At 41.9% G+C, this 19,906-nt stretch overlaps 1 protein-coding gene across 1 annotated transcript in view; it reads right to left on the bottom strand.

The window, feature by feature from the left end:
- LOC118558638 (NLR family CARD domain-containing protein 3-like) overlaps positions 1-19,906 on the bottom strand; it is a gene marked incomplete at its 3' end in the record, with an annotated part of 70,326 nt that overhangs the window by 29,531 nt on the left and 20,889 nt on the right. Inside the window, exons 6-7 of the mRNA XM_036129095.1 lie at positions 16,854-17,027; positions 14,836-15,009 (exon numbers count right to left, since the gene is read on the bottom strand). Of these exons, the coding sequence (XP_035984988.1) occupies positions 14,836-15,009; positions 16,854-17,027 (348 nt within the window). The remainder of the gene's footprint in view (positions 1-14,835; positions 15,010-16,853; positions 17,028-19,906) is intronic.

Here is a 19,906-nt window from a genome sequence, read left to right as displayed (position 1 = left end):
TCTGTTTGTTGTTTTGTATCGTCCACCAGGCCCTTACACTCAGTTTTTGGATGAGTTGTCAGATTTCTTATCTGATTTGGTGTTAAATACTGATAAGGCTATTATAGTGGGTGATTTTAACATCCATGTTGACACAGAATGTGATAACCTTAGTGTAGCCTTTAAAACTATCCTAGATTCAATTGGTTTTGCTCAAAATGTGCATAAACCGACGCACTCTTGGCTCCATACTTTAGACCTTGTGCTGACATATGGCATTGATTGTGAAGAATTAACAGTATTTCCTCACAACCCTGTCCTATCTGATCATGTTTTAATAACATTTGAGTTTAATCTAACTGAGTTCTCCACCCCCAAAAGAGGGTTCCATTATAGTAGATCTTTATCGGATAATGCTGTATCAAAACTTAAAGAGTCTGTCCCCTTTTTAATATCCTCCGTATTGCAGAAATGCCCTGTAGATGGCAGCAATGTTGTTTCTTCCAATTCACAAATAGATGTCTTTGTAAACGGTATGACTTCGTCATTGCGTTCTGCATTAGACAATGTAGCTCCCTTGAAAAAGAAGGTGATTATTCACAGGAAGCTGGCTCCTTGGTTTAATTCAGAGCTGCGTTCCTTGAAGCACAATGTTAGGAAATTGGAGAGAAAATGGCGCTCTACACACCAAGAGGAATCCTACTTAATCTGGAAGAACAGTCTATTGTTGTATAACAAGACCCTTCGCAGAGTTAGAGCAGCATATTTTTCATCATTAATTGAGGAGAATAAGAATAATCCTAGATTTCTCTTCAGTACAGTTGCCAAACTTACCCAGAGCCACAGCTCTGTTGATCCATCCATTCCCTTAGCTCTTAGCAGTAATGATTTTATGGGATTCTTCATAAATAAAATTGATTCCATTAAAAATAAAATAATTGGCATCCTCCCAAACATGATTACCTCATCCTCAGTAAGTGAGGCAGCATTGGAGGAATCCTTAGAACCTGCGCAGTGTCTGAACTGTTTAAAAGCAGTAGAGCTTTCTGAGCTTTCTAAAATTTTAGCTTCATCTAAACCTTCTACCTGTATGTTAGACCCAATCCCAACCAAGTTGTTTAAGGAGGTATTCCCTCTGATCAGTGGTCCTATTTTAGACATGATTAATCTATCCTTGGTAAATGGATATGTACCACAGGCTTTTAAAGTAGCTGTTATTAAACCTTTACTTAAGAAACCATCTCTTGATCAAGATGAGTTAGTAAATTACAGACCTATATCTAATCTTCTTTTCTTATCTAAAATTCTTGAGAAAGTAGTTGCTAATCAACTATGTGAACATTTACAAAGTAATGAGCTACTTGAGGAGTTTCAGTCAGGCTTCAGAGCTCATCATAGCACTGAAACAGCTCTGGTGAAGGTCACCAATGATATTCTCATGGCCTCAGATAATGGACTTGTGTCTATACTTGTCCTGTTAGATCTCAGTGCTGCATTTGATACAGTTGATCACAATATTCTCCTACAAAGACTTGAACATACTGTAGGGATTAAGGGAAAAGCATTAGGCTGGTTTAAATCTTATCTGTTGGACAGATTCCAGTTTGTTCATGTAAATAATAAATCTTCCTCAAACTCTAGGGTCACTTGTGGAGTACCACAGGGTTCAGTCCTTGGACCAATTTTATTTACTATATATATGCTTCCGATTGGCAAAATTATCAGACAGCATGGGATTAATTTCCACTGTTATGCTGATGACACTCAGCTATATTTATCCATAAATCCTGATGAATCCAATCAGTTACTTCGACTGCAGTCATGTCTTGATGACATCAAAAGCTGGATGACTTTAAATTTCCTGCATTTAAATTCTGACAAGACAGAAGTTGTAATCTTTGGGCCAGAGTCTTCAAAAAATAAAGTTCTTAATCAATCCCTTAATCTGGATGGCATTAACTTGGCCTCTGGTAATAAAGTTAAAAATCTTGGTGTTGTTTTCGACCAAGACATGTCATTTAAATCCCATATTAAACAGGTTTCCAGAGTTTCCTTTTTTCACCTCCGGAATATCGCCAAAATTAGAAACATTCTGTCCAGGAGTGATGCTGAAAAACTAGTCCATGCATTTGTTACTTCAAGGCTGGACTATTGTAATTCTTTACTATCAGGAAGTCCACAAAATGCAGTTCGAAGTCTTCAGCTGATTCAAAATGCTGCGGCAAGAGTTCTGATGAAAATCAACAAGAGGGATCATATTTCTCCTGTTTTAGCTACCCTTCATTGGCTTCCTGTTAAATCAAGAATAGAATTTAAAATTCTCCTTCTAACGTATAAAGCCCTTAATAATCAAGCTCCATCATATATCAGAGCTCTGATTACCCCGTATGTTCCTAACAGAGCACTTCGCTCTCAGACTGCAGGTCTGCTGGTGGTTCCTAGAGTCTCTAAAAGTAGAATGGGAGGCAGATCCTTTAGCTATCAGGCTCCTCTCCTGTGGAACCAACTACCAGTTTTGGTCCGTGAGTCAGACACCCTATCTATTTTTAAGACTAATGTTAAAACTTTCCTTTTTGACAAAGCTTATAGTTAGAGTGGCTCATACCCTGAGCTATCTCTATAGTTGTGCTGTGATAGGCCTAGGCTGCTGGAGGACATCAGGGTCTAATTTTCTCACTCTACTGATTTCTACTGTTCTTCAGTCTACTGTTCTCCAGTTTTGCATTGTATTACATTGAAATGACTGTCGTCATTTCAGCTTTTAACTTTTGCTCTCTCTCTTTTTCTTCATAGTAGGTACACCTGATCTGGCGTTCTGTTAACTGTGACATCATCCAGAGAAGACGGCTCACCCGCTACTTCCATCTAATTTAGAACAGATTACTAGATCAATGTGTGCTTCTGTGCTTTTTTGTTTCTCTTGTTGTGTCTCTGTTCTGTCTTCTGTAACCCCCAGTCGGTCGAGGCAGATGACCGTTCATACTGAGCCCGGTTCTGCCGGAGGTTTTTCCTTCCCGTTAATGGGTGGTTTTTCTTCCCACTGTCGCTTCATGCTTGCTCAGTATGAGGGATTGCAGCAAAGCCATGTACAATGCAGATGACTCTTCCCCAGGAGTGAATGCTGCTTGTCGGGACTTTGATGCAATCAACTGGTTTCCTTATATAGGACATTTTTGACCAATCTGTATAATCTGACCCAATCTGTATAATATGATTGAACTTGACTTTGTAAAGTGCCTTGAGATGACATGTTTCATGATTTGGCGCTATATAAATAAAATTGAATTGAATTGAATTGAATCTAACATGGACAGCACTTATGCATTTAATTTGTATGCTGCTTTTTGCCAGCCCTCTCTCCTGGCTTTAGCAGACTTTGAGGTGTTACCTGTCGTTTTAATTAATGACTCAAATTTGGCATAACCTTCCATTAAAAGCTTGTGTTCTGCTTGGGAGAAAAACTGTTTGCGTTCTTTGGCCATGCTGAACAGCCAATAGCAGCGTTGCTGATCATTGTTTCAACTATCGACACATTTCCCCTTTTAAACAGACTCATGAACATGCAGTTATCTCAGATAACTCAATCCAGCCATACTAATCATAAACAACAGGTGTGTTGGAAGAACCCAATTATGATTATGATTATGATCATGATTAGCCGGATGAAATCATCTTGGATGTCTCATTTGATCTTGGATGTTTTAAGCAACGTACGAAGAACGAGCCCTAGGTCCTTATTAGCACTGCTCATGGGCGCACTTCCATGGCAACACCTGACCAGGTGACCTCAAAAAAAAAAAAAGAGTGGTGAGAACAACAAAACAAGTTCATAAAGTTACATCAAATAAATATAAACTTAAACCTTTCCCCAAATACTTAATTGCATTAAAAACAGTAAATGCCTGTTTTGAACATCTGTTAGTAAAGGGGTAAATCCCTCACACTTTCGCCCCCTTTAGAAGGCTCCCTGTTCACAGCGAGACAAAAAATCTGAAACACACTGTTTCGTTTTCCAGGAATGTGACAAATCTTAAATCGGTAAGGTTGAAGGGACAAGAACCACCTTGTGATCCGACTGTATCCTTCATGACCTCCAGCTTTTTAATGCTCGATGGTCAGCCTCAAGAGTAAACTCTCGGCCCATAAGAATCTATCGAAACGGGTCGGTTGTCTATTTAATTGGCCAAGCACTCCAATTCAACCATCGAACATCTGGTCTCCCGTGGAAACAACTTCCAGCTGATGTAGGCAACTGGCTTCCTCTCCATTCCTTCTCCCTGCAGAAGAACCCCACCAATTCCCCTGGCAGATGCATCCGTCTGGACCGTGAAGTGTAAACTAAAGTTTGGACTCTGAAGTACTGGTTTTTGACACAGTGCCTCTTCCAAATCCTGAAAAAGCTCTTTCCTGTGCCCCTCCCCACACAATTTTTTTTGTTGATGTTCCAGTGAGGTCAGAAAGGGGGGCTGCTCTAGCAGAAAAGTTCCTAATAAACCTCCGATACCACCCTTCCAGACCCAAAAAAGGCCGGACCTATCTCATGGTTGTTGGCCTCCCTGTTGCTTTAATCGCCTCTACCTTATCCTTCACTGGTTTTATGACCACTCCACCAAGGATATGGCCTAAATACTGGAGCTCCCTCCTAGCCAAGGAACACTTCTTAGGATGGATGGTCAGACCAGCCTTCTTTATGGTCTGCAGCACCTGTCTCAGATGAATTAGGTGTTCTTGCCATGAATTGCTGTAAATAACAATATAATCCAGGTAAGCTGCCGTGAATGACTCCATACCTAGGAGGACCTTATTCATCAGTCTTTGAAACGTGGCTGGAGCCCCATGGAGTCCAAAAGGCATATTCATGAACTGCCACAGCCCCTGAGGAGTCCTGAAAGCAGTGAGAGGCTTAGCCGCATCGGTTAGCGGAACCTGCCAGTAGCCTTTACAAAGATCCAACGTGCCTGACCATATTTAGCCTGACCAAAACATTCAATAAGGTCGTCCAACCTTGGTAACGGATAGGCAACAATGTCTGATTGAGCATTCACCTTCCTAAAATCAATACAAAAGCGGATGCTTTCTTAATTACCAAAACCACAGGGTTGTTCCATTCACTGCTGGATGGCTCTATGACACCAAGCTTCAACATAACCTTAATTTCTTCTTTGAGCACTGGCGACATCTTCTCTGGAATGCGATACATGCGCTGTCGAATAGGAGTACTATTCTTCAGACGAATGTCATGCTCCACCAAATCTGTTGCTCCTGGCTGCTCTTTGAAAAGGTCTGGCGGAATAATAGCCTCCAACTCCTGTTGCTTGGTGAAAGAAAGATGAGCGAGATCAGGTGAAACAGTAAAGTCTTTGACAGATGGCAACTCACCCTTATCATCTTCATCTTCCACTGCCAGAACAAAATATTGCTGACTAAGGAGTGGATCCCGTGATTTCCACTCCTTGAGCAGATTAATATGAAACGTTTGTTTAGAGTTCCTTCTCTCAGGCATCTCAATCTCATAATTAGTAGCACTTACATCACAGTATATGGCCCCTGCCATTTTGCCAACAGTTTATTGTCAGTTGTTGGAAGTAATAAAACAACCTTCTGACCTGGCTTGAAGGATCTGCACCTGGCGCTCTTGTCATGCCAGGTCTGTTGCTGAATCTCCTCTAGGTGCCTCTTCACTAGGTTGATTGTCTCCTCCATCTTCTCTCTCATGTTTCTTTTTGGATGCCTGGGGAACTTCACGATATGCAAACAAATGATAGGGCAACCACTTATCCCAATCTTTGCCATTGACAGAAATAAACTTCTTCAACATACTCTTCAAAGTCCTATTATACCTTTCCACCAACCCATCTGTCTGTGGGTGGTAGGGGGTGGTCCGGATACCCTTTATGCCCAGCAATCTGTAGACCTGCTTAAGATTGTTGGACAAAAAAAATTTGTACCTTGGTCAGTCAGTATTTCAGAGTGAATCCCCACCCGTAAAAACAGCTGGAGTAATGCATAGGCTATTTGTTAAGCTCTAATGTCCCTAAGAGGAAAGGCCTCTGGATAACGAGTGCTATAGTCACATACAACAAGGATAAACCGATTCCCCACTTGGGTCTGTTCAAGTGGTTATACGATGTCCATATCTATTCTGCTGAAAGGGACATAACTGATAGGCAATGACTCTAGTGGATATTTTGGAACATTCCTACCTCCTGACAGCTGGCAGACAGCACAGGATTGGCAGTAATCCTTCACTTTATAAAGACCTGGCCAGTAGAACCTAGGAAAAATCCTATCATAAGTCTTTTTAAAACCCAAATGTCCCGCCCAGGTAACACTTTTAACACCTGTCCCCTTAAACCTTAAGGCACAACCAGTTTCTCAGAACCTGTTTTCCCCTCTGCCATAAACTCATAACTATCTCCAGCTAGTTGTTTAGCCCGACTTTGTGATCTGGTAACAACACACACTGGTGTGTTACAAGAAACCGGAATATCCTAACCCAACATCACTTTGTGAGCAAGACCCTATGCTACACCCACATTCAAAAGATACGTTTGGTCCGCCACCTCCAAATAGACTGCAGCAGTAGGATAAGTTTTATGATCACCATGAACACAGCAAATATTAAGGCCTGGGCCTTCTAGATGGCACTGATCTCCCGAAATAGATGGATGAATTAACGTCTGTACGCTTCGTGTATCTAGGAGGGCAGTGACTAACTTCCCATTAACCCTAACCTCCATGACCTGTTTTTTTACCCTGAAATTGATCTTTTGCAACCACTGGCCTCAGCACAGTGCAAAAATATGCTGACTTGGCCTTCCTTAAAGGGCACTCTGGTTTTATATGCCCCTCTTGACCACAACCATAGCAAACTATAGGTTTAACTTCTGACTTCAGCTTAGCAGATGGAAATGTCTTCCCTCTTGGCTTCTCTACACCCGCCACCTGACCTGGACCACCACCCAAACCAGACCCCACAGACTTACCCTGTATAAAACCGGGCTTCTGTTAAAGGCTGTGTCGAAAAGCTTTTGGTCCCCATCTTGCAGCTAGGAAGTTTTCAACCAAGTCTGCTGCCTCTTGTGCTGATGTTCGATTCCTCTCTTTAACCCATACTCTGCGCTCTGGAGAAAGTGAACTGTAGAACTGGTCCAGAATGAGGATCTCCCCCATTTCTTCCTTTGTCTGCTTCCGAGGTGGCATCCACTTCAAATAAAGATCTTTGAGACAATTATAGAACTCTTGAGGGGTTTCGCCAGCTCTACCCTCAGGCTCCCTAAATCGTTGTCTGTAAAGCTCTTCATTGATCTCATACTTAGTTAAGATGGCTGCCTTTATTTTAACATAGTCACAAGCATCCTCTACAGCCATGGCCACGTATGCTGCTCGGACCCTGCTGGTGAGGTACCAGCCTTAATGCCCCGTCCGACTCTGCCCACTGGTAGGCTGCTGCTAATCTTTCAAAGATTGTTAGGTATTGTTCAATGTCATCTCCTTCTTGAAACTTTGGAACATCTGATTGAGTCCAGGCACTTTTACTGATCCACCTTGGGAACGTCATTGAAAAACTGGCTCTTCATCTGCACCTGAAGAAGGGCCTGGTTGAGGCGGAGATTCACCCTTCTGCTGCATCTCAACCTCATCTCTCAAGTTGCCTACTTGCACTTGAAGCTGCCGCCATCTTCTCTCCTGCTTACACTCCTCTTTGTCCCATCGATCAGCGAAGTCATTCTGGAACTGAAGACATTTTTCCAGCATGACAGCAATGGCATTCATGTCAACTGGTGTTGTTTCCTCCCTGGACTGCCGGACTGCAATTGGCTGACCTGTAGCTCCATCCTGCTCCACCTCCTTCGCTGACTTTGAGTCTATATTTTTAAGGATTTTTGTGTGCTGTTTTGGGCCCAACCTTATTGTGCTCTTCTGGACATTGGTGTCACATCCCACCACTGCCACCAAAATGTAAGGATTTGCAGGCCAAAGCAAAAACATTAGGGACTTCAAAATGACTGGTAAAGCGCATACAACACACAAAAAGGAAAAAAAAAAATCAGACTGAGTCCAAAAATTGTAGAGCTCTGTTTCTTATATATATATATATATATATATATATATATATATATATATATATATATATATATATATATATATATATATATATATATATATATTTGCCAAAAAAAAGGCTGACCTTACATTATATAGCATACAAGCAGGGATTCCACTTTCTCCAACAGAGCAGAAGGACAAACAAAAAAACAGACACTTCCATATTGAAACAATCCAGCTATCAAAGCACCAGTCTGTACCAACTAATAAAAAACAACAACAACATTACAGCATTTACAATTTCTATTTAGGAAGCAATCAAACTAAATTAACCCTCTAGAGAAAAACAAAAAACAAAAAAAACATTTACATTCAACTTCAACAAATCAAAGCTAAACAATACTCCAAATCCTAAACAAAACATATCCCCTCCCTTTCAATGAAAATGGATTTTCCCTCATGTGGCTGATTGACAACACCAGGTCCTTATAAGCACTGCTCAAGGGTGCGCTTCCATGGCAACACCTGACCAGGTGACCTCAAAGAAAAAAAAGAGTAGTGAGAACAACAAAACAAGTTCATAAAGTTACATCAAATAAATATAAACTTAAACCTTTCCCCAAACACTCAATTTCTTTAAAAATAGCAAATGCCTGTTTTCAACATCTCTTAATGAGGGGGTAAATCCCTCACACTCCTCCTTGTTTTTACCGGCAGAGCAGAACCTATGAGCTTGTCACCTGCAATCAAACTGAAATAGACACCAGCCTGTTCTGGACCTAGAAAGGTAACACTGAGGGCTCGGTCTGGGAATGCTCTGCTAAAAAGACAAAAAAAGGAAATGGAACGGCAAGAAATTTTTGAAGCAAGCCGAAAGATCGTTGTGGGAATTCCAAAGATGGCTTTGACTGGCCCCAACACTGCTTACGAAGTTTCACCAAACTCGGTGGGAAGGAGTTGAAGAGTAGGCTTAAACCCCTTCGTGATGGAAGTAAAAGAGACCTGACAGGACAATGCGGGTCCAACGAAATGGAGTGGCATGGTGATGATCGGCGGGTGGCGAGTATGGAATTAACTCCAGCTGTGAGCGAAGCTGCCGTTTACGCTCCACCATGGCCGCTTACCCCGCCTCCATCAGAACACTACAAGCCCTTTACAACGCCGGACCAGTGAACGACAAACCGCGGTGAGACTTTAGCCCATTTTTATCCAAGTCATGGTGTTGCTGGAAACATAGCGTCCACGCCTCATGTGACGCATGTTATATGGATAATAAGACTGATAGCCAAAGTGTAGCTGCTGTTGGCAGATCTCCTTTTTCCCCCGCTAACTGCACACACACTACAAAGTTGTCCACCTGCACAACTGGATTTCCCTCACATGCGCGGAGGCTCCGTACATCATGTCGTAGCACCATATGGCACAGTAGAGAGCAACCACAGTTATTGTATTTCACCCCAACCGCAAAATACAGTCTGCAATCAGCACTTCGGTTCCTTTAATCTCGTGCATGGATTGAATGACATAGGCAGCAGTGAGTGTCAAAAATGTGATGAGAAGATTCCAAATGTCCATTAGAATCCCAGATCAGCTGATTGGAGCTATCGGCGGATTGTTGAGGAGGTCGAAGCTGCTTACGGGCCTTGTTCGGAACATGCTACAGCTATTGGCATCAAACTGAGGCTAAGATTCAGGAGTACTGGAGAAACTAAGCATGTACTAAGAGATGACATCTATGAAAAGGTCTTTATTGATTATGCCAACTGTACTGAGATTGCGTTAGATTGCGTTAGTGTGGAGAACTTCACTAATGCTTTAGCAGTCCCCGACCTGATCCTAAAACTGTTGGAAGAGTGACCCCGCACCCTTGCATTGGCTTATGGAATTGCTCAAAGATATGAAGCTACAAGGATGGCTGCCCATGTGGTCACACAACTGATGCGACCCATCACCACACGTAACTTGACATCTCAGGGGGCCAAGCTAGCAATGGTGCATGAGGACTGCAACCTGTCCCAGTGGGAACCACCCGAGAAACATCGACAGCAATCCATCTCAAGTAAGAACAAAAATTTTAGCAATGTCATATGTCATAACTGCTCTGGTGTGGGTCATCTACAGAGAAGCTGCCCTAATTTTCTTCAACTGAATAAAAACAAAACTAAAGTAATAATCGTTGGACCAATAGAGGAGAGATCAAAAGTTAGCACACAGCTTCAGCTGCTTCTGCTAGGAACCACTGATCAGGCCCTAAATCTGGGTGTAGAGTGTAGACCCACCATCCAGCCATCAAATGCACAAACACTGCAGCGAATCGGGCCACAGGGGCTGCCTGTGCTGGGAGAAGTTGTCCTCCCATTCCATGTTGGAAGCAAGATAGTGGATGTGAACTTCATTATTGCTGACACCGCTGAAGACACAGAGGTCATCCTGGGTCAACCCTTCCTGCAGCAGTCAAGTGCCTGCTTTGACTATTGGTGTAAGGAAATAACTCTTTTTGGAGAAAAGGTTTCCCAGTTGGGTTTTGACCCCCCAGGCTAGGGTACCTCTCTACCCTGCCGTACAGTCAGCAAGGTTCTCATGTTAAGCCCCACTAAAGCCTTCATGGAAAAGCTCAATGTTCTTGTGGCCCATGTTGTGGTCCTGCAGCAACAGTCAGCCTGCCTACATATCCGGATTTTCAAACCCGGCACCATCCCAGTTAAGGTAAAGAAAGAGGCGGTGGCTGGAGTGCTTCAGCCAGTACAGGTTGTTGCAGAAAATGAGCTTCAGGCAGCTGGAGCTGACAGAGCCAATAATGTGAATGAACCTGCTAACCCCATCTTCTTTTACCTACCGAACCATCTCCAGCAACTGTATGCTGACAACTGTGGTGAAATGTTGGAGGAGGACTGCCATCAACTGGGTCAGTTATTGTGACGATACGCGGATGTGTTCTCCACTGGCCCAAATTATTTGGGTTGCACCAGCATCGTGAAACAAGACATCCTGACCACTGTAGGACCTTCGGTGAAACAGGCCACCCGAAAAATGGCTCGGCAGAAACAAGAAGCGGCCGACCAGCAGGTGCTTCAGAGCTTGAATGCTAGTCTTGCCTGACCCAGTAATAGCAGCTGGACAGCACCAATTGTGATGGTAAGAAAGAAGGATCAGAGCTCTAGGCTCTGTGTAGACTACAGGGCCCTAAATGAACAAACAATTAAGGATGCATGCCCATTGCCTCGGATTCAAGACACCCTGGACACCCTCTCCACTGCGAAGTTCTTCAGCACACTCGACCTAACATCTAGATACTAGCAAGTGGAGATGACACCCGGGGCGAGAAGAGCCGCTGCATTCTGCACACGTAAAGGGCTTTTCGAATGGAACGTGATGCCTTTTGGACTGTGTAATGCTCTAGCCACTTTCCAAAGGCTCATGGACTATGTTCTGGAAGGGCTGCAATGGGAGATGTGTTTGGTCTATATTGATGACATTATAGTTCTAGGACAAGACACTGGTCAGATGTTGCAGCGACTGGAGCATGTGTTTGCCAGGCTGCATGCAGCCAACCTCAAGCTCAAACCCTCCAAATGCTGCCTGTTTCAGGAACAAGTCATTTTCCTTGGCCACAAAGTTTCGGCTAAGGGCGTGGCCACAGACCCCCAGAAGATTCAGCGGGCACAGGAGCGGCCCACCCCTCAAAACGTGGGGGCGGTGCGGCAGTTTGTGGGACTGGCGTCATATTATCGCCATTATGTGGAAAATTTCACCACCATTGCCAAGCCACTCCACGAGCTCACCAAAAATTATGCATGTTTTAACAGGACAACTCAATGTCAGGAGGCTTTTGAATAATTAAAACGATGTCTAACATCAGCGCCTGTCCACGGTTACCTTCTGGATAGCGGTGAGTTGCTCCTTGATACTGATGCCAGGGACTGTGGTATTGGTTCTCTCTCAGATACAGGATGGGGAGGAGAGAGTCCTGGCATATGGCAGCAGACGTCTGTCAGCTACCGATAGGAACTATTGCACCACCAGAAGGGAACTCTTATCTGTGGTGGAGTTCACCTCACCTTTCAGACAGTACCTGCTGGGGCGACACTTTACCATTCGAACTGACCACAGTAGCCTACGATGGCTTACCAGACTGAGAGAATCTGAGGGTCAACTCGCCCGCTGGTTAGAGAAGCTGGCAGAGTATGATTTCCAAGTGCTTTACCGCCCAGGCATTAAGCACCTAAATGCAGATGCTCTTTCCAGGAAGCCATGCTGTGAGAACTGTGCATGTAACATGCCAGATCCAGAACTGAGCAGGAAGCAAGTTCAACACAAGGGTGTGCATTGTGCCCTAATGGATAGCTCATCAGTCTAAACTGACTTTTTGACTTCCCCAGGGCAGCCTCTAGTGGGGGTAGTGGGCAACTGCACGAATGGCAACGAGCAGGTCGGCACTCATCCCAATATCCACCTGGTGAGTGAAGCACCTCAGCCTAACCTGTATTATCTAACCTGTATTGCAGATAGTATTATCACGCTCTTTCCAGAGCTCTGTATCAGAACAACTGCATGATGGGACCCGTAGGTGGCCATTTTGGGGCAGAGAGGACTCTGTCATGCCTAAGAAGTGGATATTATTGGTATGAGAGATGATGTTACTCTATGGTGCCGAACCTGCATCAGCTGTTCAGCCAAGGACCAGGCAAGGAAAACGCCCTAGGCACTCATCGGAACTGTTCGGGTTGGTGCCCCAATGGAAAGGGTAGTAGTTGACCTGCTGTGACCCTTAAATGAAACTGAGAGACATAACCATTATATATCGGTGGTACAGGACTATTTCAGTAAGTGGATGGAAGCTTATCCCCTACCTGTCGAGCACTCCCACTGTGGTGGAGAAGATTGTGTCGGAACGGGTCTGTAGATATGGAGCCCCACACGCACTCCATAGTGACCAAGGCACCAATTTTGAATCTGCTGTTTTCGAGAGCATGTGTGAGCTTCTGGGCATCGAAAAGACACAAACCATCCCATTTCTCCCCCAATCCGACGGCGGATGCCACTTTGCAGAAAATTCTGGCCACCACTGCAGAGCGGTGCCACTGGGAGTGGGATCTGATGCTTCCATATGCACGTATGGCTTACCGGGCTCCTAGCACAGCTCTACTGGATTCACGCCTAATATGATGCTGTTTGGCCGAGAGGTAACCGAGCCTATCGATCTTGTGGATGTTCCCCTCTCTGATGATGGATGTTCCAATATTCCACAGTGTGTCATGCAACAGAAAGACAGGTTTCAACTCTCCCATCAACTGGCCAGGGAGTGGCTGGGTCGGTCTTCTGAGCGAGCAAAGAGACAGTATGATAAAAACATGCAGAAATTGCAGTATAAGGTCGGAGAAGCTGTTTGGCTCCTGATTAAAGGCACCAAAAGAGTGAAAAACAGAATATGGAAGTGCCATACTTCCTACGAGGGTCACAGGAACATTGGATGACCTTGTTTATTGCATCAAGAAGGGCCCAAGGTCACGAGCTAAAGTGGTTCATCATGATAAGCTCAAGCCTTATTACATCAGAACCCCGATGGACAATAGCTGGGTTTTCCAAGACACTCATGGCCCAGCATCAGTTGAGGTGCCTCCACCAGTGGTCAAAACGCCTTTGGATGTGGATCATGATGGTCCTTTAAATCTCTGGGATGATTTCTCAGAGAGGGAGGAATCAACTATGGATCATCCATCTCAGTCTCTGCCTGCCCATTCAGTTTCATGTGGAGACAATCTAATGCAGAACGAGGCTTGCCAGTTTCTACCGGAAGGAGTTGACACCGAGGATTCTGTGGAGGAGCAGCAGCCACTGGTCCTTCAAAGAGCAGGACCTCAGCAAAGACCACAAAGGAGACGCAGACCCCTGACCGATTTGATCAGGGGGTCAGCGGCTAAACATCCACCTGCATGGGTGAAATCTTTTGTTTTCTTTTCTTTATTGGCCTGAATCTGGGTGTAGGCGGATCGCTGCTCATTCAGGTGGTGGAAATTTAGAAAAAAAAGAAAAACTATACAGCATGCCTGCTTCGGTTCCTATTGTGATGCACTACATGCTGTGGAGCAACGAAGAGGAAGCGAAGGGGAAGGGGAAGAGGAAGAGGAACAGGGATGCGTTAGTAGTACAGACTGGAGCTGGGGAGTTGTTGTTCACCTTGCCAAGAAGAGGAATAAAGTTCAGCAAGCTTTCATCTGCCTCCTCCTTATTTTTACCACCAGCAGAGCAGAAACTATGAGCTTGTTACCAGCAAACAAGCCGAAATAGACACCAGCCTGTTCTGGACTTAGAAAGGTAACACTCAGCTAGCTTAGCTTTAGCACAAATATATTGGAGAGACATTTTTTCATATTCTTTACCCAAAATACTTTAAAAATGTATTCAAGTTCTTTCTGAGCAAAGTACGACTCACAAAGGCAAATGTTTTCCAAGGCGGAAGCGTGTAGAACACATTTAACTTCAGCATGAATAGTTTTTTTCTAGCTTACTTGCTAAAATATTGATTTTTCCCGTAGAAAATACATCAAAGATAGTTTTAAGAGCACTCACTATGTCACGTAATTCATGTACAAATCTGACAAAGGCTGTGATGTCTCACTGTGATTGAAACATGAAACCCAAAACATCTTTGGGAATCACTTCTATATGGTAAATCTGTGCCGGGTTTCTAGTCATAGGTAATAAAGGTCAGACAAAAGTTAAATCTATCAGTGAACTAACATGTCCATCATGTTTTAACAGGTAATGGACAGAAATCTGGTTTCAACAGGATGGAGAACTTTGTACCTGAGAGTTTCCAGTCTGCAGTTTGGACTCTCCAGTCCAGCAGAGAGAAGCTTCACTCCTGAATCCTGCAGGTTGTTGTTCCTCAGGTCCAGTTCTCTGAGACTGGAGGACTGGGAGCTGAGAACTGAGGACAGAGCTTCACAGCTTCTCTCTGAGAGGTTACAGCCACTCAGTCTGAGGAGACAGGGAGAAAAATCTGCTATTAAACAATTCATCAGAAATATTGTTAATTTCTTTACAATCACCAATGTTCCTCTTTGAAAGATTGATGGATCTGTCTGATTATACACATCTTTATGTTGCCTTCCATTGTGAACATGTACATTATAAATAAACTACCTTTAGGTGTAATTTAGGATGCTGAAATGGAAAACAAGCGAAGAGGCTCAGAGAAACTGTGTGAATAAAAATGTAGCAGAACCAGCAGTAAGCTGGGCTGCTTTCAGAACACATCATGTTAACAAACTCCTAAAAGAGTATAAAACCTAATGTAACTGAAGTTTGTCTTTAATATAAATGATATTGATATAAATTTTTCCTTATTTTCAGCTCGTCTAATCTGTGTCTTTGAATTGTATTATTGGTGAGGTCCATGGATGGTAAAAATTAACATGTGCCGTCTTTCCAGAGAGAGAAGGAGCTGGGTCTGTAAGCAGTGAACATTTTAGTTTCCTCTTCTGTTTTGACTGCAGGTACGAGTTGGGCTAAAAACATTTTATTTTGTTGTCTATATTATATAGTTAAAAAAAGTGTGGCAGTAAGGAAGCCTCTAGCTTTTAGAACCCATTTAATGTAATGTATTTAAATTTTAAAATGGATTCTGCGTAATCATCAGATCAACAGCTTTTGGGGACCAGAATTTCGCTGCTGTCGCCCCAAATAATCAGGAACTCATACTCATTACAGGACTACAAATCCCACTTTTTTAAACTTGCTGTTCTGTAGTATAATTTTTTGTATATTTCTGTGTATTTAAATATTGTTTTGTAAAGTGTCTTTGAGTGTCCAAAAAGCACTATATAAGTTTGATGTATTATTATTATGATTATTGTTATTATTATTATTAACTTTGTATCCTCACAACAGGTGACTATGTGAAGATAGACAGCCAGTGAACAACATTAAAAAGTGATTTTCTTGAGTACCCTGAATAACCTTTATTCATAAATTTGGTTTTATTGTAACTGAAATATGAAGAAGAATAAAATAATAAGTGACCAACGTCCATGTCTGAATATCACCAGTACTTTCCACACTCAGCTATCTTAGCTTTAGCACAAATATATCGGTGAGACATTTTTTTCATATATTTTTTACCCAAAATACTTTAAAAACATATTAAAGTTCTTTCTGAGCAAAGTACGACTCACAAAGACGAATGTTTTCCAAGGTAGAAGCGTGTAGAACACATTCACCTTCAACATGAACAGTTATTTCTAGCTTACTTGCTGGAACATTGATTTTCCCAGGAAAAATGAATCAAAGATAGTTTTAAGAGAAGATCACTCACTAAGTCACACAATTCAAGTACAAATCTGACAAAGGTGGGATGGCTCACTGTGATTAAACATGAAACCCAAAACCTTTTTTAAATGTTTTTAGCAGTGATTTACTAGGACTCATTTTAAATTATTAACTTATTTATTATCTTATTTATGTAATTTATTCACGCCATCATTTTATTGGTCTTTTAACAAAAGTCAGGACAATAATAATAATAATAATTATTGTTGTTGTTGTTGTTATTATTATTTAATGCATTAAAACTGAAAACTATAACAGCAACAATTCTGACACATTTTGTTGGGATGGGGCTGAATGTATTTCAATCTTTGAAGTGTTCACAAAAGGAAACCTTTGAGAATCACTCCTGTACGGTGAATCTGTGTCTGGTTTCTATTCATATGGGAATAAAGGTCAGACAGGTTAACAAATATGTTACTGAACCAACATTTACATCATGTTTTCAGCAGGTAATGGTCAGAAATCTGGTTTCAACAGGATGTAGAACTTTGTACCTGAGAGTTTCCAGTCTGCAGTTTGGACTCTCCAGTCCAGCAGAGAGAAGCTTCACTCCTGAATCCTGCAGGTTGTTGTTACTCAGGTCCAGTTCTCTGAGACTGGAGGACTGGGAGCTGAGAACTGAGGACAGAGCTTCACAGCTTCTCTCTGAGAAGTTACAGCCACTCAGTCTGAGGAGACAGGGAGAAAAATCTGCTATTAAACAATTCATCAGAAATATTGTTTATTCCTTTACAGCCACCAATGTTCTCCTTGGAAAGATTGATGGATCTGTCTGATTTTACACGTGTTTCTGTTGCCTTTTATTGTGAACTGGTTGATTATAAATAAACTTAAAGCAACCCAACCATGTGGTAACAGAGGATGAGTATATAAATAAAACCTAAAAATAAAACAATTAAATGTGGTCTATTAAATATAAGGTCTCTCCCTCCAAAGACTTTGTTAGTTAACAAATTGATTTCTGATAAACAGATTGATTTGTTTTGTCTCACAGAAACCTGGCTACTAGAGGACTACGTTAGTATAAATGAGTCAACTCCCTCCAATTATTCAAATTTCCACATTCCCAGATCTGTGGGAAGAGGAGGAGGAGTGGCAACCATCTTTCAGTCTGATTTATTAATTAGTCCCAGGCCAATTAATAACTACAGTTCTTTTCAACATTTAACCCTCAGTTTCCCTCATCCAAACTGCAAAGCAATAAAACCTCTTCTGTTTGTTGTTTTGTATCGTCCACCAGGCCCTTACACTCAGTTTTTGGATGAGTTGTCAGATTTCTTATCTGATTTGGTGTTAAATACTGATAAGGCTATTATAGTGGGTGATTTTAACATCCATGTTGACACAGAATGTGATAACCTTAGTGTAGCCTTTAAAACTATCCTAGATTCAATTGGTTTTGCTCAAAATGTGCATAAACCGACGCACTCTTGGCTCCATACTTTAGACCTTGTGCTGACATATGGCATTGATTGTGAAGAATTAACAGTATTTCCTCACAACCCTGTCCTATCTGATCATTTTTTAATAACATTTGAGTTTAATCTAACTGAGTTCTCCACCCCCAAAAGAGGGTTCCATTATAGTAGATCTTTATCGGATAATGCTGTATCAAAACTTAAAGAGTCTGTCCCCCTTTTAATATCCTCCGTATTGCAGAAATGCCCTGTAGATGGCAGCAATGTTGTTTCTTCCAATTCACAAATAGATGTCTTTGTAAACGGTATGACTTCGTCATTGCGTTCTGCATTAGACAATGTAGCTCCCTTGAAAAAGAAGGTGATTATTCACAGGAAGCTGGCTCTTTGGTTTAATTCAGAGCTGCGTTCCTTGAAGCACAATGTTAGGAAATTGGAGAGAAAATGGCGCTCTACACACCAAGAGGAATCCTACCTAATCTGGAAGAACAGTCTATTGTTGTATAACAAGACCCTTCGCAGAGTTAGAGCAGCATATTTTTCATCATTAATTGAGGAGAATAAGAATAATCCTAGATTTCTCTTCAGTACAGTTGCCAAACTTACCCAGAGCCACAGCTCTGTTGATCCATCCATTCCCTTAGCTCTTAGCAGTAATGATTTTATGGGATTCTTCATAAATAAAATTGATTCCATTAAAAATAAAATAATTGGCATCCTCCCAAACATGATTACCTCGTCCTCAGTAAGTGAGGAAGCATTGGAGGAATCCTTAGAACCTGCGCAGTGTCTGAACTGTTTAAAAGCAGTAGAGCTTTCTGAGCTATCTAAAATTTTAGCTTCATCTAAACCTTCTACCTGTATGTTAGACCCAATCCCAACCAAGTTGTTTAAGGAGGTATTCCCTCTGATCAGTGGTCCTATTTTAAACATGATTAATCTATCCTTGGTAAATGGATATGTACCACAGGCTTTTAAAGTAGCTGTTATTAAACCTTTACTTAAGAAACCATCTCTTGATCAAGATGAGTTAGTAAATTACAGACCTATATCTAATCTTCTTTTCTTATCTAAAATTCTTGAGAAAGTAGTTGCTAATCAACTATGTGAACATTTACAAAGTAATGACCTACTTGAGGAGTTTCAGTCAGGCTTCAGAGCTCATCATAGCACTGAAACAGCTCTGGTGAAGGTCACCAATGATATTATCATGGCCTCAGATAATGGACTTGTGTCTATACTTGTCCTGTTAGATCTCAGTGCTGCATTTCATACAGTTGATCACAATATTCTCCTACAAAGACTTGAGCATACTGTAGGGATTAAGGGAAAAGCATTAGGCTGGTTTAAATCTTATCTGTCGGACAGATTCCAGTTTGTTCATGTTAATAATAAATCTTCCTCAAACTCTAGGGTCACTTGTGGAGTACCACAGGGTTCAGTCCTTGGACCAATTCTATTTACTATATATATGCTTCCGATTGGCAAAATTATCAGACAGCATGGGATTAATTTCCACTGTTATGCTGATGACACTCAGCTATATTTATCCATAAATCCTGATGAATCCAATCTGTTACTTCGACTGCAGTCATGTCTTGATGACATCAAAAGCTGGATGACTTTAAATTTCCTGCATTTAAATTCTGACAAGACAGAAGTTGTAATCTTTGGGCCAGAGTCTTGAAAAAATAAAGTTCTTAATCAATCACTTAATCTGGATGGCATTAACTTGGCCTCTGGTAATAAAGTTAAAAATCTTGGTGTTGTTTTCGACCAAGACATGTCATTTAAATCCCATATTAAACAGATTTCCAGAGTTTCCTTTTTTCACCTCTGGAATATCGCCAAAATTAGAAACATTCTGTCCAGGAGTGATGCTGAAAAACTAGTCCATGCATTTGTTACTTCAAGGCTGGACTATTGTAATGCTTTACTATCAGGAAGTCCACAAAATGCAGTTCGAAGTCTTCAGCTGATTCAAAATGCTGCGGCAAGAGTTCTGATGAAAATCAACAAGAGGGATCATATTTCTCCAATTTTAGCTTCCCTTCATTGGCTTCCTGTTATATCAAGAATATAATTTAAAATTCTCCTTCTAACGTATAAAGCCCTTAATAATCAAGCTC

This window comes from Fundulus heteroclitus, unplaced genomic scaffold (assembly GCF_011125445.2).
Source record: "Fundulus heteroclitus isolate FHET01 unplaced genomic scaffold, MU-UCD_Fhet_4.1 scaffold_138, whole genome shotgun sequence".
Classification (NCBI taxonomy): domain Eukaryota; kingdom Metazoa; phylum Chordata; class Actinopteri; order Cyprinodontiformes; family Fundulidae; genus Fundulus; species Fundulus heteroclitus.
This window is presented reverse-complemented; position numbering and strand designations above follow the sequence as displayed.